Source organism: Culex quinquefasciatus, chromosome 2 (genome assembly GCF_015732765.1).
Source record: "Culex quinquefasciatus strain JHB chromosome 2, VPISU_Cqui_1.0_pri_paternal, whole genome shotgun sequence".
In the NCBI taxonomy this organism is placed as follows: domain Eukaryota; kingdom Metazoa; phylum Arthropoda; class Insecta; order Diptera; family Culicidae; genus Culex; species Culex quinquefasciatus.
In genome coordinates this window covers 220,819,100-220,847,086 of record NC_051862.1, presented here as the reverse complement: position 1 = coordinate 220,847,086, position 27,987 = coordinate 220,819,100, and the positions used below count along the sequence as shown (strand labels likewise).

The window sequence follows — 27,987 nt, the reverse complement described above, 5'->3', positions numbered from 1 at the left end:
AAACCGTTTGATGCATTTAGGAAACAATTTAAATAATGGAAATTTGTTGCAGAATGAAATGGTAAATTTGTACCAAGTTTCAGCTCAAATAAAGAGACTTAATTCTAGTTCAAATTTAAGACTTAAGGAGGGTAACATCTTAGTCGTAGACATAAATATTTTGAAAAATAAAGTTTATCAATATTATTCTAATTTATTCACTGAAGATAATAACGATTCTCAACAACTCAGTGCAGAGGATCCTATACATTGTTTAAGTAATTCACTAGATCAAGAGGACCGCGATGACATTATGCGGCCTATAACAGAATTTGAAATCGAGGAAATCTTAAAAAATTGTACACGTAAAAAATCACCGGGCCCTGATGGATTAACATATGAGTTTTATATAAATAATTTTGATTCTTTGAAAGCTGATTTATTAATATTATTTAATGGATATCTTTCGGGAAACATGCGACCGTCGAAAAGTTTTACAGACGGAATTATAACTTTGATTCCTAAAAAAGGCGCTAATAGTGTAGATTTGGATGACTATCGTCCGATTAGTTTGTTGAATTGCGATTATAAATTATTCATGAAAATGATTGCTGAACGTTTGAAGTTTTATATGAGTAAATTGCTGGGTTTTGGCCAAACAGCTTGTTTGCCAAATACCTCTTGCATAGAAAATTTGAAAGATATTCGCCGTATTCTCACACGTTCATGTGAGTCTAAGCGATTTAAAGGTTGTTTAGTGAGCGCGGATTTGAACAAAGCATTTGATAGAGTTAATCACACTTATCTCTGGAAAGTTTTGGAAAAGTTTGGGCTACCTACTCTACTAATAAATTGTTTAAAAAGTTTGTATTCTAATGCAGCCTCTCGTGTTCTGGTCAACGGATTTTTAACTGCTGAAATAAATATTAGTAGTTCAGTACGACAGGGTTGTCCTTTAAGCATGATCCTATTTGTACTTTACATAGAACCTCTGCTTAGAAAAATTGCAGTTACTGTTCCTCCCGTTTTAGTATATGGAAAATTCATAAATGTTTTAGCTTTTGCCGATGACATTGTTGTTTTTGTTAAGAAAGATAATGAATTTGATAGTTTAATAGAAGTAATTGACACATTTTCAAAGTATGCATCGATCAGAATAAATTTTTCAAAATCAGTTTTTTTAAGGCTAAACAATGCTTTGCTTGGTCCACAGAAATTTAAAGAGACTGACTCTTTAAAAGTTCTTGGGATCACTTTTGGAAAAAATTGGTCAACTACAGTAAACAATAATTATAAGCGACTTGTTACGAACATCAATTTATCAATGCTTCAGCATAATGTAAGGAAAATTAATATAATTGAACGGTGTATAATTTTAAATACTTATATTTTATCAAAACTATGGTACGTTGCACAACTGTTTCCACCGGCAAATTCTCATCTAGCTCAAATAAAATCAGCATGTGGCAAGTTCATTTGGAAAGGATACATTTTCAAATTGGATAGAAAACAACTTTATCTAGACTTTGTCAAAGGAGGTCTCAGGCTTGTTGATCCTGAAGCAAAATCTAAGGCATTATTCCTTAAACATATTTTTTGTAATTTTAATGTTCATGGCATTCCAACAGATGAAAGTTATTTGGTAGATTTCGTTTCACAACAAAAACTTACACGTAACGCAAGAGAATGGTTAAATGAAGGGAAGGTGGTGGTTGAAAATTTTGATATCAATACTGTTAAACTGTTTTATAACTATTTTGTTTCACTTGATAGTAAATCTCCAGATGTCGAAGGCAAAGTAAGTTTAAAGTGGGATTTAATCTGGAAAAATTGTAGCGCAAATTTTCTTGAAATGAAAGACCGTGCAAAGATGTATGATTTTGTAAATGATTTGATACCGAACAAAGAGAAACTAATGAGCTACAATATTGGTAATCTGACTTCAAGTGTATGCGACAAGTGTGGTGGAATTGACTCTAATGCACACAGAATAAAAGAGTGCCTGAAAGCAAAGGAAGTGTGGGAGTGGAGCAGTCGTATTGTCCAAAATCGCTATAAATTAAACGTTGTTGATTTAGAGGATATTCTTCAATTGGAACTCGATGAAAAAAGCATTTCAGAAAAAGCAGCTTTATGGCTTGCAGTAAAAACTATTAGTTACAACTTGAGAGTATCAGAACCATCACTATTCGTGTTGAAAAAAGAAATCAGAGAGCATAGGTGGAATGAACGTAAAAACGCAAGGTTTTGTTTCGGAAGCTTATTGAACATTTGTTAAGCGCAGGGAAAGTTTTGTAACACGAATTATGTCTAAATAAACAAACCTTTAAAACCCCAAAAAAAAAAAAAAAAAAAAAATTCAAATGGGGGGAAATACTGGGCGATGCAGATAATAGTCCAGGCCGGAGAAGATGCAGTTCCCTGGCGTGGGTTGGTTAGTTGTTGGTCAGACACCATCATCATCCCCGTGGGAGCCCATTAAAACTGGAACAGCCACGTTCAACCATCGCGTTCATGACCACCCCCAACTGCGAGCAGCTTGGTGTAAACATATGCTGGGTGGGGTGTGGAAAAATCACTGTCCCGTTTGTGGTTAAAGCCATTCAGGGGGTGTTTTTTCGAAGGGTTTTTTTTGTTCACATTGGCTTTGGATGCTGGAGTGCCATCAATGAGGAATGCAGAAATAACCGATAATAAACCACTTGTGGCTAGAGGATCTGTATTGGAACTATTTTATTGTGATTGCTTTCAATTGATGTTGAGAAATCGATATTTTGCATAATACACAAATCATGGAGAAGCTTGGTACTTCATTATTATACTTCAAGCTTGAAATGTTTTCAAACATGCAATGCAATTTATTCAATTGCATTGCACTTACTCTATCTAGGTGAGGTCAAAACATTACTGCTGAATAATTGCGTTACATTGCAATATATTACGGTAAAATAATACCGTCCTTAACAGCTCAATAAAATCCTATTGCCTTGGCACTCCTTTCAACACTTAAAAAAACACACTCACAAAAAGGCACCACCTATAGCAAACACGAACGATCCCAATAGGGAAGCCTAGAGTCCTTCCAAACAAATCCCTCGTGTTGGATATCCTCTTTCCAGCTAATTTATTCCCGCACAACACCTCTTTCCCCTACACAAAAAAAAACTCACACACACATCGCGTAACCGACGCGAGGTAACAAATTCAACAAGTCTCTCTTTGCAATAAATCTTATCACGCCTCGCCATTTCCCGGCTCAACTCAGGGAGGGGGTGGATTGAAATCAGCACGTCCCGAACCGCTGCTGGTACGTTACATAACAACATCACCTGGCCTGGCAGACGCGACGACGACGACCCGTCAGGGCAGGGTCAGACCTCTATCTCGACACATTCATCTGACAGGTTTAAAAGGTCCGGGCGTGTCGTGCGTTTGATCTATTAGCACAGTGTTAGACGGGGCCGGCAGGTGAACTCTGGGGACTCTTGGGTGGGGTAGAAGGTCTGCAGATCACATTTTCCAAGCGCGTGTTACGCAATGGTTGTGCGAATTGGCGGTCTTAAAGTGGGCAACATTTGAATGCAGTTAAACAAAAAGGCAATTGAATATTTGGAAAATTAAACTTTTTATGAATTAATTATAATCAGGTCAATACAAATTTTATTTCAAGTTTTGTTCCTCCCTTCTTCAAAATTATTCAAAAATCTTGGAGTAAAATTTGAAAAAGCTGTCGACGATCAACTTTTAATGATTATTAAGTTTTTATTTTTTATTTTTTTAAATAAAGATAAATAAAACATAGAACTTAAGATCGGAAAAGGCCAACAATTTATTATCTCAATATCTTGGGTATTTTGAACCGTTAAAAATCAGTTATCGGAAAAAAAGATTTGGTAGTAGAAATCACTAGATTTAAAGTGCCTGAATTTTAAATTTGAGCAAAAAAATAAATTTATACGTCTTTTACCAATTCCGTTGTCCCAAAATCCCAAATTTGCAAAAAAAATCCAAAAAAATATTTAATAGATTTGTTATGTTTGAAAATGCAAAAATAAGTGTTATATAATCTATTCTGAATAGTTAATAATGAAAGTTTTTTTCTATTCCAATTTAAGTCTGTATATTTTTTGCCCTCTGATTTTTTGAGGAATTTTTGAAGAGGGAAATGAAAATTGCAATGGCCTAAAATAAACCAGTTTCAACACAAATAATGGTCCATACTGACTTTGGAAAATAAACAAAATATAATCGTGCGATCTATCTGAAAAATCTTATCCTCGAAATGTTGAATTTGAATCCAAATTTTTTATCGCAAAAAAACACCTTTTAACACCTTAAAAGCAAGCATTAACCTGGTGCATAGATAAAAAATATGTTTTAAAATCTAACTACTAATGACTAACTTGTTTTATGTGTTTTATAAAATGTTTTACTGTTGAAAATGCATTGTTGAAAAACATTAAGTTTTAACAAAAATAAAAATTATGTTTAACCAAGAAAAACTAAACAAAAATATCCACTCCATCAAGGTATTTGAAAAACGTGTTTAAAAAAGATGAGATTAAAAAGACAACCACAATTATTTAGCTTAGAAAATTTCCTAAAAGACACCTTAGAAAGTAGCGATGACTATTTTTTTTTTCTTCTAAAGTTGATGATAATCGCCTAGTCATTAAATTCCACTAATTGCGTCCGAGTAAATGATCAGAGTTTGGAGCCACATGCCACATGCATAGTATTCTGACTAATCTGGAGATGGCTTGTTTTGTTTGTCCCCAGCGGTATTTGCGAACCGTCCGTCTTGGCTAATCTTTGCCAACCCGCTCTAAAATTGGCACTCTTTCCCATAGAGGTTTTGTTTTTGTTTGAAAGATCTGATGGTCCAAATGTACAGAACTACTTTGGAAAAGTTTCGACACTCACCTCAACTTCCACTCGAATCCATAAAGTTTCGCCAACAAATGAAAACAAGTTCGTCATCTGTCAGACAGTTTATTTTGCCTGATCATAATGACCATTTAGATAAAAAGACTATACTTTAGTCGTGGAGTTGACCCTGGAAAAACAACTTAGCTTAAACCACTTATAACTAAGCCAGATCAGCTCAGATCGTTTCGCGATGTTCTACAAAGTTGTTCCCCATATAAAAATCTATAAACAGCTCGCCCAGAAAGTTATTTGGTTCAATTTTGAATTTTCATGACAATATAATGCAAAAAGTGTCGTTTTCCCCATACTAACGGGTCCAAAATCCAATACAAATTTTCAAACGAATGGGCACCTCGAATTCTTAACCAAATTGGCTGACATTTTCAGGAGAGCTTCTGTGGATGTGAAACTATGATTTTCTGCCCGCCTATCCGATCTAGCTCAACTTTTTGCTTTTCTGACCCACCCTAGTGGACAAAAAAAAATCGTTACATATTTTGGATATTTTGGGAACAAAAAGACAGATGTTTCATGCATTTAAACACTTCGTTTTTTATTAAAATGTTTAAATCATGGCTTGTAACTTCAAATTGCATCCATTTTTGCCAGAAATTTCCTGAATTTTTTTAATGATTTTTTTTTTCAAAAAATAAAACTCTAAAATTAAGCACTAATTCAACAAAAAAAAATAGGTACAGTCCAGACTCGATTATCCGAAGTTTCGATTATGCGAAGTTCGATTATCCGAAGGTTTTACATGGGACTTCGGATAATCGAATCATGAACAAAAACATTTTTTTGTATTTTTTTATTTTCTTATTTTAAACATCAAAAACGAGTTATGCAATCCCATCCTAGTTAAATTTTACTGGTTGACTGCCGATTTTATTAAAAAATGCGTTTTTAAAATATAACATCACCGCCATTTTGGCCGCCATCTTGGATTTATAAATTCTAAATCACTTTAGAGTATTTTTGGGGTCATACTTAAGCTTAAGAATCAAAAACAAGACAACGAAACTATTTTTTTTGTGATTCGATTATCCGAGGTTTCTATTATCCGAAGTGAAATTTCAGCAAGGCCTTCGGATAATCGAGTCTGGATTATAAATACTTTACAATTGAAAATTGTTTTTTTTTTTCATTAAAACGGTCGCCATAACATTTTGCTTAAAATTCGTTTTTTTTTCAAAAAAATATTTCCTAAATAATTTAAGATTTGATAAACTGCCCACCATTAAAAAAACGGCTAATATCCACTTTTGGCAAAAACGAGATATTAGCACCAGGTGGTAGCGGATGTTCCAACGCATCTCCTGGAACTTGAATTTCACTGAAATAGTGTTTAGACTTGGCTGCCGATACGAAAAACCAAACGGCTAATATGCCACTCTTATGGGAAATTGCCTTGACGGAGATTTTGTGACAAACACTAAAACGCGTTTTTCTCGGATTACTTGATTTGGCATAATAGCCGAATTTTCAATTATGGGCAGTAAACTAGCCCATACTTCTATGTAATTTTTCAGTTTCTTCAGGAGTACTAAACAATTTTTAAAATTTGAAAACGAATAGTTGATTCCCCACATTAAGCAAAGTGATTTTGTGTTATTAAAAAAATAATCACGTTTCACACTACTTTAAAATCGGACTCATATTCGGTTGCTCTGGATTGTGCTCTACATCTTTCCCGATGTTTAAATTAAACTATTGAGTGAAGCTTAGTTTAGTTTGTATAGAAATTCTGACACTTGTGACACGTATCACTTTTTTTTTACTTCCAAAGCATACTTTTGATACGTGGATTTCAGATTTTGGTTTACATTATAAAACTGGTATAACCAAATTTGTTGAAACTTGGAGCGTTGCATCAAAAATTTAACTCCATCATTTATAGTTTTGAAAATATTAACCATCAAATTTAAAATCGATTTTCTCGTCGTTGTATCAAGATATTACACAAGCGACGAAATCCTGATTTCCAACTAACGAGCCCATCCCTTCTAACTGGTTGAATGTTTATCGTGATTACACCACACACACCCACCAACTGTCGCGCCCGCTAATCAACTTTGCTTTTTTCAGTCATAGTAATTGTTATCAACTCGACCAAATCGTCTGTCTCACTTTGGTACAAATGTCTGTTTTCTTTTTCTCTTCTCTCTCTCTCTCGTTCTATTTTCTCGTGTTACCTGTTTAATCGTCCCTCTCTCTGGATCTCTATCCGTTAATTTTCCTCCACGATGGGGACCTTCTTCGATGTGACTACTTAACCAACCGTCAACCGACGGTTGTGAATATGTTTGTATTTTGTGTGTTTGTGTGTGCTTTTACTATTTGGTGTGCCATCTCTCTACTTAGACTCATCAGTTCAACTAGTAGTAGCGAAAGTAGTTTAGACACCATCAGCTTAGCTAGCAGTAGTTCTACAACGACAACAACTAGTACTCAAGCTCCGACTGCAACTAGTAGAACACCATCAACTTCCGTCGCCACTCCGACTACTCTTCTAACGACTGCTGCTAGTATTAGACCTTCTTCTACCACTTCGACTGCCTCAACTACTATCGCTGCTGTTGCCACACTCAAACCTTCGGAAGGCACTCCACCGTCGACTACTGCGAGTCCTGCTAGCACAGGTTCTCCCGGCACCAGTTCCACTCCCTCACTCTCACTGCCCTCGTCTCGTCTCTGCAGCAACCAGACGCAGGCCGACCGGGACCGGGAACGGCTCAGGATGGAGTTTTACGCGACGTACGACGTGATGACTGGCGTCCGGATCGCTGCCACGCTCGGTGGCTTCTTTGGCCTTATGGTGTTCCTGGTGATCTACAAGAGCCGTAGCCGGTCCACGACCAAGGCGCTCAAGGTAGGGGGCGTTGTTCAACCGCGAAGATCTTCATCGACTCAATCAACTCTCTCCCCACTCAGGATCCCACGATAGCGGCGGTGGCCGCGGCCGTCATCCAGGAAGAGGAGGAACGTGAACTGCAGGAAGCGATCGAAGCGACGGCCTTTTCCCTCCTCCAGGAGGAACTCCACATAAACTTCCCGGGCCTGAAACGCGACCGGTTGATGTCGCTCGGGAACGTGAGTGCGCCGCCGATGCTGAACCGACCGCACCGATTCTCGTCGGTTGGTGGCGGCGGGTACAGCAGCCTGTTGAACCCGCCGCCCCGTCGATACTCGTACGCCAGCAGCCGGGGCCATCGGAACAGTGTGTCGGTGTCGTCGCGCGTCCTCAGTGCCATGGGCGAGAGCTTCGGGCAGGACGATTATTTTTTAGAGAGCGACGGCGAGGAAGCTGACGACGAGTTCGACCAGTTTACGACGACGGCGGACGTGGGCTACCCGCCGGGGAACTTTCTGGCCGTGCCGGGACGGGTGAGTAAAATTGTCATGTGTGTAGTTTTCAGAAATTGATTTTCAACTCCTTTTCAAGTGTTATTCAGGTGATTCCAAATAAAAGTCAACAACAACGACACAAAAAGTAGTAGGGGAAATTCTCGTATATTTGGCAGGTTAAGCACTCCTAACTCCATCCAATTTGCTGATTTTCACTATATAAACAACTAATTTTGCAATGCTTTTGATAGAAACTTGCTTACTCACTTCTTATTGAGCTATTTATCACTCGAGTTCAGTTGAAAACGCTTTTAATTAGCTTTAATTGCATGTCAAAGTTCTGACCTGCCAACATAAGAGGCACGCTGGAATTAGATGCTGTTCCCCTAATCTAGCTGAAAACAAACAATTTTCCAGTAAATCTCAAAACGCGAGTTTTCAAAGATTTTTTGATTTTTTTTATTATATGAAAAAACTGTTCCTGGGCCAAAAACTTATCAAAATATCGTGTTAAATTGTTTTGCTTTATTTTATGAAATATCAAGTTTTTTTTTGCAGTTGAGGGAATGATTGAATGCATGAGTTATTGAGTGAGTGAGGGAGTTAATGAGTGAGTGAGTGAATAAATGAGTGAAATAGTAAATTGGAGAGTAATAGAGTACTTGTCTTAGGGATTAAGGAATGAGTGAAAAAATAAGAATGTAGATAAGAAATACAGAAAAAAAGCAAACATGTAAACGTGCTAATTAAATTTAGCATTACTTTATATAATTTCAACTCAAGTCCCGATTGTACGACCTAAATATTTTGTCAAAAAATGTATCTCATTCTCTACCAAAACCGAAAATGCATTATATTTTATTGATTTATTTTCTGTTTGGTTCTAACTTTTTAGGGTTCTTTCCTGTGACCAAAGAAGTCTTTTTGTGTCACTAATTCACCTATATAAGGCTCCACTCACTTTTGGCAGCATTCATACAAAAATAGTACGTCAATATTCGGAAATACTTTTGAACTTTTGAAGGAGTTTTCTGCTCGATTTTCTGTCTTCGGCAAAGTTGTAGGTATTGATAAGGACTTTTCTTAAAAAAATAGGTACACGGAAAAAATTGCAGATTTTTCAATATTTTTTATCACAAACAATTTATCAAAATCAGTATTTATTATTTATGAAATTTTTGATATGTTTTAGGGAACAAAAAAAACGCAACTTTTAAGGGGTTACATACATGTAGAAAATCACAAAATGTCATATTACAAAAAAATATTTAATCAACTTAAAAGATGATTTTCAATCACTCCTGAAAGTTTCATGAAGATATTTCATGATTTAACTGAGTTAGAGCCGATTTAGGCTCAGAATTTTGCCATGCGCAAAGCCAACTGTCTAACTTTCTGAGCGTTTTTCTCTGAACACCAAGTTGATTTACGGGTGCCACGATATCTCGAGATGGGACGGACCAAATTGGCTGAAATTTTGGGTGAAGACTCTCAAGACATATCTTGGTGCATGACGAAGCCCGATTTTGAAATTTTGAATTATCAAAAAATACAAAAATCATCATACTGGCGATTTTTGATATGTTAAACAGAAAAATATTTTTATCTTTTTTTAAAATAAACTTTTTCAAAATCGACCTTCGTCATGCACACGGGACCGGTTTAACGAGTCTTCACCAAAATTTTGAGCCGATTTGGTCGAAGCAATGTTGAGATATCGTGGCACCCGTTTTTTAAAACTGCTAACTTCAGCTAGCTATATCTCGGCAACGGTACAACCAAATGGCTTCAAATTTGTTTTGTTAGTAGATGAACATGTATATTTTAATGCCCTGAAAACAGATTTTGAAAAAAGTTTAAGTGTGTGCTCAAACCAACCTCTGACATTTAAGCCGATTTACATGTATGTAACCCCTTAAGCAATAGAGAAGTTTGGGCAAAAATGTTGTCATGATTTTTTTGAAAAAATAAATAATATTTTTTGAAAAAAAAATGATTCCAGTTCTGTACAGACTTAAGTTTTAAATGTAAAATTAAATTTGTGATCGAAGAGTACTAACAGATTTTTAGATTAAGGGCCCTGTTTTCAATTTACTTAATGTTTAATTTTGACTAAGTTTAATCAAGTTTAATCAACTGAAAACCAGTTAAAATGCATTTTCCTGCGTTTATAATCATATTAAGCACTCCTTTGAAAACATTTTAAATTTTCATGCAATACCAATGTACAATCCCACGAAATGTTTTTTCTTCGCGAAAAAAAAATTCCGTCAATATCTCGATATTTTGAAAACTAATGATTGGAAAGCAGCTAGATGCGTGTAAATGCATTTTAAAACATTTTTTTCGTCCAAATGTTGAAACCTAGGCCTGTAATTTCAATTTTTATATTTTTTTGCCCCCTCCCCCCCTTGATTTTGATCAGAGCCGACTGACATAAACTTCAAACAATATTTGCAACGGCCTTACAAACAGAAACCAAAAAAACTAGTTTTGACTAAAATTTCTTTTTTTTCAACGCATTTTTTTCAAAAAATCATTATGGCCAAAAATTGTGGCTCAAAAGCTGTGTTTTATTGTCCCCTAAAATATATCAAAAAATTTCATGAATTAAAAAATACAGATTTTGAAAAATGGATTTTCTTATGAAAAAATAAAATCTAAAAAAACGTGTACCGTAAAACGGGGTGACTTTGATAGCCGGGGTGACTTTGATAGGTTTGCGATTTTTCCGTAAAATGAAGGGTACAATTAAAATACGTAAGGAATGGTTCAGAAACATACTGACCGTGGTAGAGAAGTGTTCAAAGTACCTCATGAAGAACTTTTCATAAATTTTTGAAAAGTTTATAAAGTTAGTTAACTATAGTTAAGAAAATGTGGATGAAAGTCATTATTTTAAACTTCTCAAAGTGTCATGATTTTCTCAATGAACATGATTTTTAATCGGAAAACGGAATGCATTTTCGGATTCTTTGGACAATTTTCCACTAGAAGAAGGTTAAATAAGTTTGTAAATAATAAATAATATGTGTTTTTCAAACACAATTTAAAAAAATCTCCAAATTTATAGGCAAATTCAGTTGAACAAATTTCATGTAAAATGTGAAAACTTGTGATTCGTGCTTCAAATTCAGTATAAAATGCAATATAAATCGATAATTTTATAAACAAAACTATTTTTAACAAATTTCAGGCTAAATTCCGACTTTTTAACAACTTTACCTAAAATTCATATGTATTTTGTTAAAAAGCTTATTAACTTAGTTAACTTAATATAAACATTGATTTTTTTTTCTTACAAACTATATCAGCTACTTTAGTGATGGTACATTTAACGTACAAATAAAGTTTGAACATCTTAAATATGATTTTAACAAGAAAAACTATGACTATCTAAGTCACCCCGGAATTAAAACCAAGAATTTTTAACGTAACTATTTTTCTAAACACTATTGAAAAAACTTTTTTTCCAAAATAGTGCATGGACTTTGTGTGGCCTACCCCAGTACATGTTTTAAAAATAATAATCTTGAGAAAAACCTTACCTGTTGGAAAAAATTCTAAAAACAAATTGAAATCCTATCAAAGTCACCCCGGTTTACGGTACCTATTTCATTCTGAATAGTCTTGATCGATCAGAAAATTCCTTCAAAAGTTATTATATTTTAGAATTTCGATTTTCGTACCAGTATTATTTTTGTATGAATAGCAGCGTGGTTCACGGATACATGAAAAAGACAAAAAGTGTTTAAATTTGAGCGCATCAACCGGACTTGTCAAGTTTCATAGCCCCAAAAGCTTGCCTGAAAATTTGAGCTCATTTGGTTAAGGTGTTGTGTTTCCACCAAAGAAAATACTGGAAATTTCCTCGGGATTCTAACTGATGATAGATGGATTACGAGTCTACCATATAAACTAATTAATTTAAATTGGAGAAAGAATTTTTAAACATTTTGTATAGATATATTTGAGTACATAAATCAAATAAATAAAATGTTTTGGTTTTTTTTTGTAAATTGCATGTTTTTCAGTATTGGTATCGTGAAAATTTGTTCAAAATCTTTAGAAATAATTTTGAAATTAAATTTCTTTTTATCTTTTGTTGTCGTCAAAACTAATTTTGAAGCATCAAAAATTTTTAGTTTTGTAAAAAAAATTCTTTGGAACAAAATGATCATTTAACTCCAAAAACGTTGTGTCCAAATGTATTCAAAAACCGTACAAAGCGTGATTTGAAACCAATATCAAGATTTTTAAAAATGAGTATTTAAATAAAACTGTTTTTAGGAATTTGTTTGACTAGTTTTTTTCCAACATGCTACATTATCAAACTACATTATTTATAAACTAAATCATAGTTGGGTTCGTTTTACCATTTACCAGCAAAAAATACCAATAAAAATATGGCTGAGCTGTTTGATATGTCCATCTTCCAATCAATGCAAATAAAAATCAATATTCAAAGCTGAAATTGATTAATCGTAATTACAGAAACAATTGAAACCTAAAGAAAACTCTCCCTTTCTTCCCCCCCAGGGGACGGAGTCCCGCCGCAGCAGCGCGATGACCTGCTGCAGCACGGAGAGTTCCTTCCTGGAGCGACGCTGCTCGGCCATCACGCTGGGTTTGTCCTCGCTGTCGCGCTCTCCGTCGCGCCAACAGAGCCGTGACGATCCCCGAAGTAACGGCGGACCGTACTGTGGCGGCGGAACGGCTTCTGCGGCGGCCTCGGCTGCGGGGGCGACCTGCGCCGACTGGGACGCGTTCTACCCGGGCATCAACATCATCGAGGCAACGCCGAAGAGTTCACCGTGTCCAAGCGAGAGGGTGGCGCACCGTGGGACGACGACTGCGACGACGACGGGTAGTTTGTGTGCGAGGGAGTTGTTTAGTGGGATTGGGGGAAGTGGGAGTAGTAGAAGGCACCAGTATCAGCTGTACGACGATAGTTCGATCGACTGCATATCGGAGTATCCGGTGGAGACGGATGTCGAGTTGGGACAGGTGAGGTCGCTGCGGCATAAGAACTATCACAGCAGTAGCAGCAGGGTGGACGAGGTTAGTATAGCGAACCATCGGAATCCGGTGGCGGTGGGGATTGTGGGGGTGGCCAGCGGTTCCGGAGTTCGGCGTGCCCCGTTGGCGTCGCTAAGTTCCTTCAAGATGTCGTCGGCGGATGGTCCCGACAGTGACCAGCGGAGTTGCGGGTCGGACTCGGTGTTTGACGAGAGCTGTGCGGACACCGACGAAGATCTGCAGCAATTCAGCACGGACAGCGACGAGCTGAGTATTCCAGATGACGAGGAGGAGGAGGTTCAGCAGGTTCAGCGTTCCAGGCCGGCGGTGGCCGGTCCTAGCAATCAGCAGCAGCAGACAGGTGCTAGCAGTAGCAGTGGTGGTGGTGGAGTTCGTGCCAGTGATAGTATTTATGTCGATATCGAAAAACCAAATGATACTAGTTGTTTAAGTAGTCTTTCAAATAGATCGAAGCTGAAACCGGACAACAGCCGGGGCAACAACCTAGTGACTAGAATCGAAACCAAAGCAATCATCGAAAGACAGCAACAAAATGACAGCAGCAGCAACAGCCGGGACCGGTCACCGTCCCCGCGGTCCACCGCGACGACGGTGCTCAATCCCCCTAGCAGTGTCAGCTCTAGCGCCGCCACCACCATCGCCGTTAGCCATAACAGTAAGGACAACAATAACACTAGCACTAGCAGTAAAAACAGCAAACATCACCACACTAGCAGTAAGAGCAAAAACGACGATAATAGCAATCAAAAGCAGGTCGAACGCGACCCGGACACTAATAATAAATGCGTTGAAGTTAATGTTATAATTAAAAACCATAGCCAGCATCACCACCACATCAAAAGCCCCTCTGTGATTCTCGAGCTCCCGATACTGACGATCGACGAGGACAGCTCGCAGTCGCCGCTGTCGCCGGTGGATCCGTGCGTGCCCGGTCCCTCGCGGAAGTGGTCCAAGGAGACGCTGTTCTAGTTGCGACTGTTTGTTACTGTTACACACTGTTGTTGACGAACCCCCGCCCCTCTAGAGAATCCTTCGTTCTACTTCTTCACCCATCGATCCGTCCAGCAAAAAAAGCAAGTTTAGTGACGAGACACTTCCAAGAGACGATGACGGGAGTAGAGTTTGACTGACACTTCGCTGTTGCGGAAGAGCATGCGTCTCCATTGAAGTGTATGAAAGGGCAACGTTTTAGTGGGGACGCGTGGTGCTTCAAATAACTTGGTGATTACTCTTGAGGAAAATCGATTGTTCATTTTGTCATCTATTTCTTATAAACATATAACAATTGAGTTAAATTTCGATGTAATTTTTCTATTTATTTCAATACATTTGAACTGTCAATAGTGTAATGATTCATATTGATTATCAAAATTTAACAAAAATGATAGTATTTTTGTGCACAATAAAAAAATGATACTAGTTGATCACTTTATTTCAAAATTATAACTTAAAAGGAGAAAAAACATTTTTGACTCTCTCAAAAATTCAAGGTATAAAATTCGCGATTTTTTATCGATCGTTCTCGGCCTACGTACAACACAGGCCAAAAAATCTAAATTCAGTCAAATTTTAGAAGCCTAAAAATCGACGAGTCATAAGATCAAAACGTTATGTTTTTGACATGTAAAAAAAACAGGTTTGATACAAAAAACATAACTTCAAAATTTATTTTTTTAAAGTTGTAAAGTGATTGTCGATTGCAAATTCGATCTAAAATAAAAAAAATCAAGTGAAAAGAAGGTTTTGATCATGATTTAAACATTTGCTAAAATCCAAACAAACTTTGATTACCACAGCTGTAAAAGCTGAAAAGGTGTCATTTTAATTAATCTTAAACAAATACAGAAATAAATAAAAATCATTAAGGATTTTTTTGTCAAAATACTTTTGTCGATATAACATTATATTTTCTTCACCAATTTGTGAACCCTAATAGAAATCTATTTTTCATTTCTTTGTTCTTTTATGTCACGGAAGATTGTTCTTTACATGAAATTATCAACCAAATAGACCATTTAATGCTGTGCAAATATAGATTCTGAAAAAATTATCAACTTTAAAAAATATCCTGATGAATGATCAAAATATAATTATTTTGGTTTCAATTCAAAATATTTTCCAGTTAGCAATCACTGATTTCTTAATATGTATCTTTACTTAAATACTTCTAAAAGTTAACTACAATTATAAATTCTCTATCCTGATTGCTCCTGATCCTGAATGTTACTATTGTTAGAATGTTTGCTTTTATCTGATAATTAAAAATAAATCAACTCATTTAAAAAAAACTGACCAATCTTTTAAATCGAATCAAAACAGAGATGTTAAGCCAATTTAAAAATGATTTTAATTGAATATTTTTATGAAAACAAAATAAACATAAAGATATTAAACTACAAAAAGCCAAAACTTTTACAAATTAATAACTTGATAATTCCGAAAATATTTTCTTTTTAACAAATGAGGTTGCATACTTATTTAGCGAATGTTGTCCCATTTTTTATGTTTGTTTCCTTTTCAATTCTTCAAATATTTTATATACAATCTATATAAAAATGCATAGAAATATATAATCTATATAAAAAAAGTATATATAATCTAAATAAACATGCATTGTGCGTGAAATTGTTGTTGATTATTTATATTTTTATTACAAACAGTTAAGTTTCATGTATAATTTTCAATGACATTTGGATGACCCCATGAACCACATCTTTGATTGGAGGAAAGATCTATACAACTTGAAAAAAATATATTGCGAGGTTTCTCTTCATTTCTAATAATATAAATTAAAGTTTAACTTACTCACAAGCTACCATAGACTCAAACGTTGCTTGAAGTAGAAAAATTTGGTCACATGAAAATTAATTAAAGATCTATATTTTTTTAATTTTATCTTTCTTTAATTAAAAATGCTACATTTATTTCAAAATTATTATTGAAAATTTTTAAGAATCAAATTCCGTAACTCAGGATTTGTAATAAATTGGGTTTTTAATCCTCATTCATTCCTGAAATAAGCAAAAATTTTACCAAAAATCATGAATGAAAATAAATAGTAATTTAATTATGAATGATTGGAAAATCATTGTGAGATCAATAAGCAGCCTGTCCCAGATACCATAAACCGGGGTAAAATTGATAGCCAGGGTGACATTGATGGTATCAACATTTTTAGCAATATGAAAAATACAAATTTTATATAAACGGGATGGGTTGGAATCATACTGAGTAAAGAAGTAAAGAGTAAAGTAAAGAAGTGTTAAAAGTACATAAAGAAACAGTTTTCAACCAAATTTGAAAAGCTTCAAAAGTCAGATAATTATAATTGAGAAAACATTACATTAAGGATTATTTAAAAACATTCTAAAATTCGGACATTTTCACAAAGAGCTTATAAAAGTCTCTTTAATCAAAGAGTTATTCCAAAAAAAATTAAAAATATCTTCTGATTTATTTATTTATTTATTTATTTATTTATTTATTTATTTATTTATTTATTTATTTATTTATTATTTTTTTCAATAGAACAAGATTCTTAGCATATTTAGCAAATTCATGAATCATGCTACAAAGAAGGTTTTAATGACAAAAAAATAGATATTTTTTTATAAAAAAAGTCAATTCCTTATAAATTTTGGAATTTTTATGAATTTTCTAAAGTACTTGGAAATTGTTAATGCATAACCTCAAATTAAAAAACATTTTATCAAAAGTTGATTGCTAAGTTAAACATACATTTTAGTATGATTTTTTTCAAACTTAACCTACAAAGTATTTTTTGATGTAAAATTGAAAAAGTCGTTGATCATGGTCGTTCTTTGTAGAAGATTGCTACACTCTAAAAAAATAATCGTGCAAAGTTTCAAAAAACATGAAATTTCAAAATTTGAAACTGTATTTTCGAGATTCTGAGTAGGCCATTAAATCGGGCGTCCAATCTTAAATAAATGTCCCTTTGAAACCAAATTTCCAAATCGTCATCGTATTTTATTTTATTTTATTTTTTTTATCGTATTTTTTCGAATGTTTAAAATGGAAGGGGTTGTACGGCCCCACCGTAACAAGATATCGAAAAATGGAGCTCGAATCGTGGTCTGGGACAAAAAACACCCTTAAAGACAAAGTTTTTCCGTAAATCGAAAAGGGATCGGGGCAACTTTTTCCGATTTCTTGTGAGTTGGCGAAGAATTACCTATTTTTTTTATTTTGAAATGTTAAATTAAATTAGAATGCATAGATATTTCTACAAGAGTAATCATCATGCGACTTTACTGTGCTCAACTCAATTCTGTCGAGTTGAGTTGCACACACATTAGAGAAAAAAAAAAACAATACTGTAATCACATATCCAAGACAATACCCTGCAACAACTTTGGGATTCCAAACCATCAAAACATTACGCAAACGCATCATTCTATAAATCAAACATTCTAATCACGAGAAACAACAAAAACAAAAGTTCACATTTTATCGATAGAAAAAAAAACAACCTTTTTGACTGTGCTTAACGACCGAGGGATCTCCACTGATAACCCGACTAGAAAAGAATAAAAAAAAACTCTCTCCAAAATCGGTTCAAACTGTGCGAAAAAATAGTGTACTTAGCGAAACAAAAAAAAAATAGAAAGATTTAACAAAATATATATTTCTAGATGCCCGAAGCAGGTAAGCAAAAACAATCGTTAAAGAGTAAAAACAAATGAATAAAATCAAATATAGTGGACCTTAGCTAACGATTAACCGAGGATCAAGATTTGTTTTTATTTTGAGTTTTGTTAAACGTTTCCGAGTTGTTGAGTTCGAGAACATTTTGTGGAAATACGAAAATCGATCAAGTTTAATAGTGTCACAGAGAGAGAGGGAATATGTTGTTGCGAAAAAATGTGCCTACAAATCGTGTATATTTAGAGCGAGTGTGGAGTAAAGAGGAGAAATTATTGATCTTTGCATCTACTAGTGCGTTAGGTCTTTACTATACTAATTGTTGTACTACAAGTGTCATGCAACTAGATTTTTATTTGTTATTAAAACCGTGTAGAAACTTGTAGCTTAAACAAAACGTGTGACCACATAATCATTCCGGTTTAGAAAGCAGAATGAAAACGAGAGAAAAAAGATCGCTAAGCAATTCAACCATCTAATCTGCGAATTTTCACACCATCTTTAGCGCTTTCACTCAAAAACACATGCAGAGCGAAAAAAAAGAAGAATCAACACCACAAGTGTAACACCAACCAACAAACCAATAAGCAACGTCTGTGCCAATTTATTCTTCCTTTCACGACGACGTCAACCTTTGCACTCTACAATTTCCAAAAGGAGAGGAAAAAACACCCACGTCACACACACACAAACACACTCGCTAATGTCCTTTGATGGCAACCCCCCCCTGACTGAAATTTTCACCCTTCCACCACCACCCCCGCACACGAAACACATCGTCACAATCGAATGCTAATGTGTAAGCTCCAGTGCCCACACACATACACAAACACACTCATTACCATCGCCGTTTTACTTGGCTGCCCGAAGTGACAGAAAACGGTTGAGTAAGAACACAGTTTGTTATTTATTATTTCACATTTTAGCTGTATTTTGTTTTCTCTATAAATAGTCGAAATAATAAATTTTCTTGATTTCAAAACGTCTCATTCTTGTTTACAAAAAATCAAACCACATCAAGTTGTGTTTTTATAAGCAATCCCAACATAATTTGTTAATTTTCTTATGCCCACATTTAAAAAGAAAAATTGAATCAAACTTATTATTAGAAACACATGAAACAGTTCAACCAATCTCCACACATTATGGTATCAAACCAAAAACTTTTTCTGCTCGGGTTCCCCCACTTCCCGCGCTTTGTCTGGAAATCTGTTGCCGTGGCCACCCCCCTTGTCTAGCGAAGGACTTTATCGTGGAAACCACGTGCGCTCCTCGCAGGTCCTTACAACAACCGAGGTGTCACCTTTACACCAACAGAAACCCTTCCCCTCCCCCGATTCCCCACTTGTCGGTGAGAAAAGTTGCAACTTTTGAAAACGGGAACGAAAATAGAAAAACCGCGGGTGTTTGTGGCGCTGGCGGCGACCGAACGAACGAAGCTGCCAGCGGTGGCAGCTTTTCCCGGAAAGTGAATAGAAATAAAGGAAATTGAATCGTTTGTAATTCTGCGGGGCCATTTAGGGACACCGCAGCGAAGGAGGAGGGTATCCTGGGGACTTGATGAGAGAGTGTGGAAAATAAAGGGGGGAAGGGGGGTTTTGGAAATGATTTCATTAGCATCTTATTTAAATTTTTCAGAGTGAGAGTCAAGATCAGAGAAAAATCTTGGTTTGAAGATTTAGATTGTGTTATTAAGAACACAATTTGTTAAAATTCAATTGAGAAGATCTTTAAAAACAGCAAAAATATGCAGATATTTGAGAAACTTACCATTAAAAATTGCAATTTTATTTAATAACTTAGCATAATAGCCAAAAAACAGCAAATGATAGGATATGCTTCAAAATAACATACAGTGTTTTTTTAAATATTTTATGTATTAAACTGGCCTGAAATTGATATCCTTTCATCCTTTAAAAAAATTGGATTTTTTACAAGTTTTAAAAAATAACCACACTAAAATATATAAGTCTTCTTCAAATCTGCGGTCCAAAAATACAGATTTTAAAAAAAAGTTATTAATCTATTAATCTACTAATCTTTTTTTTTTGAATTTTAATTTTTGTATTTTTTAATCCGACTGAAACTTTTTTGGTGCTTTCGGTAGGCCCAAAGAAGCCATTTTGCATCATTAGTTTGTCCATATAATTTTCCATACAAATTTGATATGTGAAAATTCAAAAATCTGTATCTTTTGAAGGAATTTTTTGATCGATTTGGTGTCTTCGGCTAAGTTGTAGGTTTGGATATGAACTACACTGAAAAAAAATGATACACGGTAATTTTTTTTTGTAATTTTTTATTTAACTTTTTGTTATTAAACCTTGATATGCAAAAAAACACATTTTTTTAATTTTTTGATATGTTTTAGAGGACATCAAATGCCAACTTTTCAGAAATTTCTAGGTTGTGCAAAAAGTCCTTGACCAAGTTATGAATTTTTGAATCAATACTGTTTTTTTTTCAAAAAAATCGAAATATTGGTCGCAAAAAAATTTCAACTTCATTTTTCGATGAAAACTCAAATTTGCAATCAAAAAGTACTTTAAAAAAAATAAAAATAGTATTTTTTACAAATCAAGTTTTAGGACAAAAAGTTAAATAAAAAATCACCAATTTTTTTACCGTATATCATGTTTTTTCAGTGTAGTACATATCCATACCTACAACTTTGCCGAAGACACCAAATCGATCAAAAAATTCCTTCAAAAGATACAGATTTTTGAATTTTCATACATCGTTTTTGTATGGACAGCTGCCAAATTTGTATGGAAAGTTATATGGACAAACTAATGATGCAAAATAGCTTACCGAAGGGCATACCGAAGGCACCAACAAAGTTTCAGTACAAAATCTGAGAGAACTGCTCAACTGAATTATTAGCTTTTTTTACCAACTGATTTTTGGCAAAAAATAAAGTCGGGAACAAAAATTTAAAACGAAATTCGCATTGGCCAAAGTTATTAAATTTTTTGCAGCCAACCGTTTATTTTAGCTATTCAAATTTTCACGATTTTCTTAAAGGATATCAAACAATGGAATATTTGGTATAGAATTTTAATATATAAATGTTTTTCAATAGATAACATTTAACACAAAAACTACAATTTTTTTTTTTAATCAGATTTTCATGCTGCCAAAGTTTTTGTAAAATTTGTAGTAAAAATGTTGTATAAATTTCAGTGTAGATACACGAAATTACATAATTTTTTTTTTTCAATGTAGATACTAAAATTTTCATAATTTGCTGCATGGATATCAAATGAAGGTTGCCTAAAGTTACAGTAGCTGAAACTAGTTAATAGAAATATTACTATTAACTGAAAATCAAATCCAATTCGCAAATTATAAATATTTTAAGTTTTTCAGAAATGTATAACTTAATAGTAGTTTATACAACAAGTTGCAAAAGATGATTTTTCAGCACGAGTCGTACACTTATCCAACGAGGTTCACCGAGTTGGATAAATACAAAGAGTGCTGAAAAAATCAAGTTTTGAAACGAGTTCCATACAACATTTTTTGCAATTCCGAAAAACACCCATTGAGTGAATTTTTAAGTAAAATTTTCATAAATTTTGTCAATAAATCGTTTAAATCTAAAAAATGTTGAAAAGTGTAGCTTTTCACAACAAGTGCTGAAAAGTTTAACTTTTCAGCACCCATTTCAGTGCTGGAAAGTAGAACTTTTCAGCATTTATTTTGAAAAGTGTTGCTATTCGATTGTGTTATTTTTGGTACAGAAAAGTAGGCTTTTTCGTCGTTCAAGAATGACAGGAAAAGTAAGTAGTTTCACGACGGAATTGCAAAAAAAATATTTCAGCTTTAAACATTTTAAACTTTTTTTTTTAAATACTACTAAACTCTTATGTAGTTTCAATATAAACATTATGTTGCATCATTTGATACCAATAACGCAAAATATGAAAATTTAAGTATTTTAGAAAATACGGTATTTTTGAAACAATTTTGCACCGTTTGATGTCCATATTGCAAATTATGAAAATTTTAATGCAGAATTTTGTAAAATTTGTAAGAAAAAAAATATTAAAAATTATCGAAACAAATATTGGCATCTTTTAAAGTCTGACATGTTGATGTTATCGTCGGTAATCGCAAAGAAGTCATCGTATTTCGATAACGATACTCGAATCTTTATCAAACGATAAAACTGACTCATAAATTTTTGACAATTAGCAACATTAAAACATGCTAAAATCACAAGTTTGTTAACTTTTGATAAAAAACACAGATAAGTTTAGATCACTTTAGAAAATGCAATTTACTTAAAAACATTCTGTGAAAATTAAGTTTTTTTTTTTCTTAAAAACATTGACTAAAGATGAAATTAACATCAGATGTAAAGTGTATAAAACTGATTTTTATATTTATTTTTACTTTAACTCCAAAATGTAATGTATCAATACTGCTCAGAAACTTGAACATAAACTTAGAATTCTGGTTAAATTTCACTTAAAGCAGTCGGTTATGGAACACATTTTAAGAGTATTTGCTGATATATTAACCAGAGATTCAAAAAATGCAGTCCTTTTTCTGAACCGATATCAACTTGCAAAAACTTTTTTCAAACTATATGTTTGAGTGAAAAACATAGTAAAAATGTTGGTGAACCTCAAAATTTGATGCCCAGTTTTACATTACTGCTCTAAAAAAATTAAGTGACGTAAGTGAATTATTACAACATAGCATTTAGGGCATTTTACCGTGAAGAGAATTATTCTGGAAATGCTATAATCTCTCTGCTCTGCTATAATGATGAAATTTTGATGTTTGACTTTTCAAGCTTTGATGTTAGCTTTTGGATGATGAGGATCGGGTTGAAAAATAAATGTAATTTAATTTTTTATCGATTTGGAATGTACAAATATTTTTAAAAGAAAATGTTGCTTTTGAAACTTGAATTAAATTTCAATTTCTATTTTAAAATTGCTTCAAAATTAGTTTTTAATGGTTTTACAAAAAAAAATTCTCGACCAAAATTAGATTGCAGAGCAAGAACAAAACTTTATCTACAAATCCATAAATTTTCGGCACAATCTCTTGCCATGACTTTACTCTAGTGTGCAAACAAAAACCCACAACTCATCATATTCTCATCTTGACTTTTCCATTCGTAAACGGTCTCCCCCTCCTTTTTTATCAACGACCCCTCTGGTCCGCCCCCTCTCGAATCCCACAAACTATCACTGACTGGTGATAAGTTTTCCGGAAACAGAGAGAGTCAACAAACTCGGCTCGCTTCTTATTTGCCTGCAGTAACAACCCCAATGTTACACTCTAAAGCGAAAAAGCTGCAAAACTTTTGCCGACGAACGAAGTTCAACGGCACTCATATCTCTCAAATGCAGAAGAAGAGACAGGGGTTTCCCTTCCCCGGAATTCCTTCATTTATCTTGCATCACGTCGACGAAACATGACCTGAATGAAGACGGAATTGTGTATTGGAAAAGTTGCTGCCAGGTTGAGGCAGGTTTCGTGTTGAAAAACGGGGTCGAAGACTATAAATTAAAATTATTGCGACATTTAAAATTTATATTGAGAGCTGGGGAAAAAATCACAGATAAGTGGAACACTTTTTACTGCAACTCACAAAACATAGATCAAAACAAAGAAACTTGACTTGTCTTCTTATCTATGGCCCAAGGGTAGGAACGTCCCAGAAAGCCGAGCACGAAAGCCGCCGGATAACAATTGTTTTGCCAGGTGAGAACAATTTAATTTTCAATTACCGACACCGGAAATGTTGAACGTCGACTTTGCATGAACAGAAAAAAAAATAACTAGAAGGGACCAGGCGAGAGGAGTCACGAAATCAGAAATCTTATTCTCTCTTTCACTCCTCTGTACAGAAATCGCTGCCGGCAGGACAAAATAGTCTTATGAATATGCAAATAGCGTCAAGCTTTCAGATGTTTTTCCTTCCTGTGAGCTTTCTTTCTTCTTCTTATTTTACTTCCTATTCCGTGTCGTGCCCGACACGAGAGGAAACTTTTGCGACAAGAAACGCGCGCGGTGGGTTTAAAAATGGGTTTTTTATAAATATTAAAATGCAAATTAAAAATTTTGAAAATTAAGGAAACTAAGAAATTTGCCCTGTTGCTTCTTCTGAATATATAGCAATTCTTCTGCGTGGGCTGATGTGCGGCCGTGATTGTAAGGGGGGAAGGGCAAAGGGCGTTGGGTTTGATCACAATGTTTTAGTATCGCTTTATTTGAGTCTTATCGATTGTCCCCAGGGAATAAACCGGGGAAAGTTTCGTGGATGCAGCTGAGCAATTCTCTACGAAATCGGTCTTTTTTCTTAAATTTTTTTTTTGTATTTTTTAATCCGACTGCAACTTTTTTGATGCCTTCGGTATGCCCAAAGAAGCCATTTTGCATCATTAGTTTGTCCATATAATTTTCCTTTCAAATTTGGCAGCTGGCCAAAAATGATGTATGAATATTCAAAAATCTGTATCTTTTGAAGGATTTTTTTGATCGATTTGGTGTCTTTGGCAAGTTGTAGGTATGGATATGGACTACACTGGAAAAAAAAGATAGATGGTAAAACAATTTTTGGTGATTTTTTATTTAACTTTTTGTCACTAAAACTTTGCATTTGCAAAAAACACTATTTTTTATCTTTTTATCTTAAAATCTTTGAGCGAGTTATGAATGTTTGAATCAAAACTGATTTTTTCAAAAAATCGAAAAATTGGTCGCAACAAATTTTTAAACTTCAAAAAAATTTTACACTTTTAAAATTTTTAAACCAAGACTAACATTTTAAAAGGGTGTAATATTGAATGTTTGGCCCTTTTAGAATGTTAGTCTTGGTTTAAAAATTTGAAAAAAAATCAAAAAGATCGGAAAATTTCACAAATTTTCATATTTTAACATTGAAAATCGGACCATAAGTTGCTGAGATATCAACATTGAAAAATGGTGGGCTGTTTGGATGAGACTTAAAAAACCTTTGCATTGCAATATCTCAGCAACTAAAGGTCGTATCAACAAAGTCCAAAGAAGCAAAATATAGAGAATTTTCTCAGCTTTTAAAAAATATTTTTTTCAAAAGTGGGCAAATATGTGCACTAATTTAAAAAAAAATAAAAACTTAGACTATTTTCAAAAAAGTCACATAAAAATGGATTTAACTTGAAAACCAAGCTTCCCTGCACCGTGCGGTACACGCGGTTCACTTATACCTCGGTTTTGCTTTGCGCCTGCTTTGTTCGGTTTACACCCGTACCCGACTCTCTCGAGCCGAGGGTATTTTGGTTCAACGTACCAGCGCACCACGACACTCTCGGTTCGTCGCTTCGGTTGTGTGTCTGGCACTCACCCGAGACATGAACCCAACGTATGAACCAAGGTGCTTCACTCGGCACGAGCCGAGGTACGTGCCGTGGTACGCGCTGGCGGTACATACCGGTTTCAATACCACGGCGCGTACCACGGCACGCTGGGTTCATGCCTCGGGTGAGTGCCAGACACACAACCGAGGCGACGAGCCGGGAATGTACGATGAACCAAAATACCAACACACAATGGGTTCAGGCTCGTGCCGAAGCTAGAAAACGAAACCCGCGGTGTGCGTTGGCACTGGCGCATGGGAAGCTTGTTGAAAACGATGCACTTTATGAAAAGTACTTTTTGATTGCAAATTTGATTTTACATCGGAAAATAAAGTTGAAAAATTTGTGCGACCAATTTTTCGATTTTTGAAAAAATCAGTATTGATTCAAAAATTCATAACTCGCTCAAAGATTTTTTGCACAACCTGGAAATTTCTGAAAAGTTGGCATTTTATGACCTCTAAACAATATCAAAAAAATAAAACTAGTGTTATTTATCAAATCAAGTTTTAGTGACAAAAAGTTAAATAAAAAATCACCAAAAAATGTTTTACCTTGTATCATTTTTTTCCAGTGTAGTCCATATCCATACCTACAACTTTGCCGAAGACACCAAATCGATCAAAAAATTCCTTCAAAAGATACAGATTTTTGAATTTTCATACATCATTTTTGTATGGACAGCTGCCAAAATTGTATGGAAAATTATATGGACAAACTAATGATGCAAAATGGCTTCTTTGGGCATACCGAAGGCACCAAAAAAGTTTCAATCGGATTAAAAAATCCAAAAATATCGAATGACCGAAATCTGAGAGAACTGCTCAGCTGTTACTGTGTTCGTGATAATTTTAAAAAGAATGCTAAATTTATCTGAAATATTAAATGTTTGAAATATAAAAATATGTGTACACACATTTTAATAAACTTTTTACACAAATGATATTTTGCCTAAATATAATGACAAAACAAAGTAACCGAAGCGATTTTTTTAGAATATCTTAAACACGATATTTTTTTAATCTGGCCTATTCAAATAAATAAACAAAACTTGAGCACATTGACATTGCATTTCTTCTTTAATAAAAAGTTTTTTTTAATCCTATTTAAGCTTGTAAAAAAAGCGATCCACTTCCATTTAAAGACTTTTATGAAAAAACTGAGAAATAATCAAACAGTGCTTTTGAAGATTTGAAAATCATTTAAAATATTTTTTATTTTTTAAACGTCACAATCCAAACTTTTTTTTAATTTGAAAGCCTTAAAAAAGTAAATGCATTGACTTTCATAGCACTTTAAGTTGTTCATTGTTTTGGATCTGCACTGCCCATGTTCGCATAAATGTCCCATATGCAAAAACAGCAAGCTGAGAAAAACGCATTTGAAGTTTGTCCCATACATAAGGCTACGTGTTAAGTTTTCGCGAAAAAAACTGGATTTCCTCCAGATTTCTAGAATAAAGTACTGGATATTATAAGCTCTTTCGAAAGAGCACACGATTTTGAACCAAACTGCATTATTAACTCAATAACGATGAAAATGCATATGGGACATTTATGCGATCATGGGCAGTGCACATGATTAAATTTTATATAACCCTTAAAAATTGTTGAGTTTTTGAAACAAAACTAGGCATTACAACATTCAATGAGATTAAAAGACATGAGTGGTCAAAAGGTTAAAAGATAGAAAATTTAAAAAAGTCTTATTTCAAACATATTTAAACATAATCTGAAAACGGTTAATTCGCTTTTATGTAACATTTGTGTGCGTTACAAATGGGCAATAATTTGAAAAAAAAGGTCTTTTAGAGATAGGATTGAGGCAAGCAAATTTAAAGAAGTTTTTATTCTTTTATAATAATTTATATTTATTTGAGTAAAATTTTTCCAGTTCTTACCATTATTTCTACAACTCTTAGTTCAAACATGCATTTTTTTTAAACAAAAGCAGCTTGAAAAAAAATTAAAATTCAACAATAATTGAGTTTTGTTTCACTGATATTCCTGTAATGTCTCAAATGATTTTTTCTTACAATTTTTCCATTCCTAAAAGGCTTAATTTTCTGTAAATCTCTCAAAATGATTTATAAATTTTTCTTAAATGTTTCTGTGAGTTATTTGTTATTAATTCCAAATAATTATTATTTGTTTCAGTAACATTTTTGTTAGTTTCCCAAATTGAGCGATTTGGCAAAGCCATTTTTTAATGTTCTGTGAGAAAACAAACATGTTATGGTTTTTTGATTCTTTCAAAATCATGAATTCCTGCTCATGCCTTATTTGGCTGAGTTTTTCCCTTCTATCAATTCAATTATTTTTGGAACAGTAATCCTTTTAATAGTATTTTGATATTTTCTAAAATTAAACATGTTTTCAATTTCTTTCCGTTTCTGCTGTTACTACTATTTTTTGTTAGATTTTTCAATTCTTTCATGCAATTTATTCTTGTGTCGGTAATATATCCTTTATTTTTTCCATTTTTTCAAACATGCACTGAACCTGTTCAAAGATACTTCAAAGAATTTTAAGTGTTTCAAAATAAATAAATGCTGGTATTTTTTTTTTTGTAGGTACCAATCCCTTCCTTCAATAATGCATATTTTCTTAAAAAGTTTTATGAGTAAATCATTGTACACTTGTTGAACTAAGCCATTCGAAATTCGACC

At 34.1% G+C, this 27,987-nt stretch overlaps 1 protein-coding gene across 7 annotated transcripts in view; it reads left to right on the top strand.

Annotated features, from left to right (window-relative positions):
* The window catches only part of LOC6045008 (serine-rich adhesin for platelets), a 201,094-nt gene extending 182,916 nt beyond the window's left edge, over positions 1-18,178 (top strand). For 5 of the 7 annotated variants that reach the window (XM_038252366.1, XM_038252367.1, XM_038252363.1 and 2 more), the window contains 3 exons: positions 7,270-7,777; positions 7,840-8,292; positions 12,793-18,178. In XM_038252366.1, the coding sequence (XP_038108294.1) occupies positions 7,270-7,777; positions 7,840-8,292; positions 12,793-14,262 (2,431 nt within the window). In that variant the 3' untranslated portion in view covers positions 14,263-18,178. The remainder of the gene's footprint in view (positions 1-7,269; positions 7,778-7,839; positions 8,293-12,792) is intronic. The other 2 variants (XM_038252370.1, XM_038252369.1) reach the window with 2 other exon arrangements.
* Positions 18,179-27,987: the final 9,809 nt, after the last annotated feature.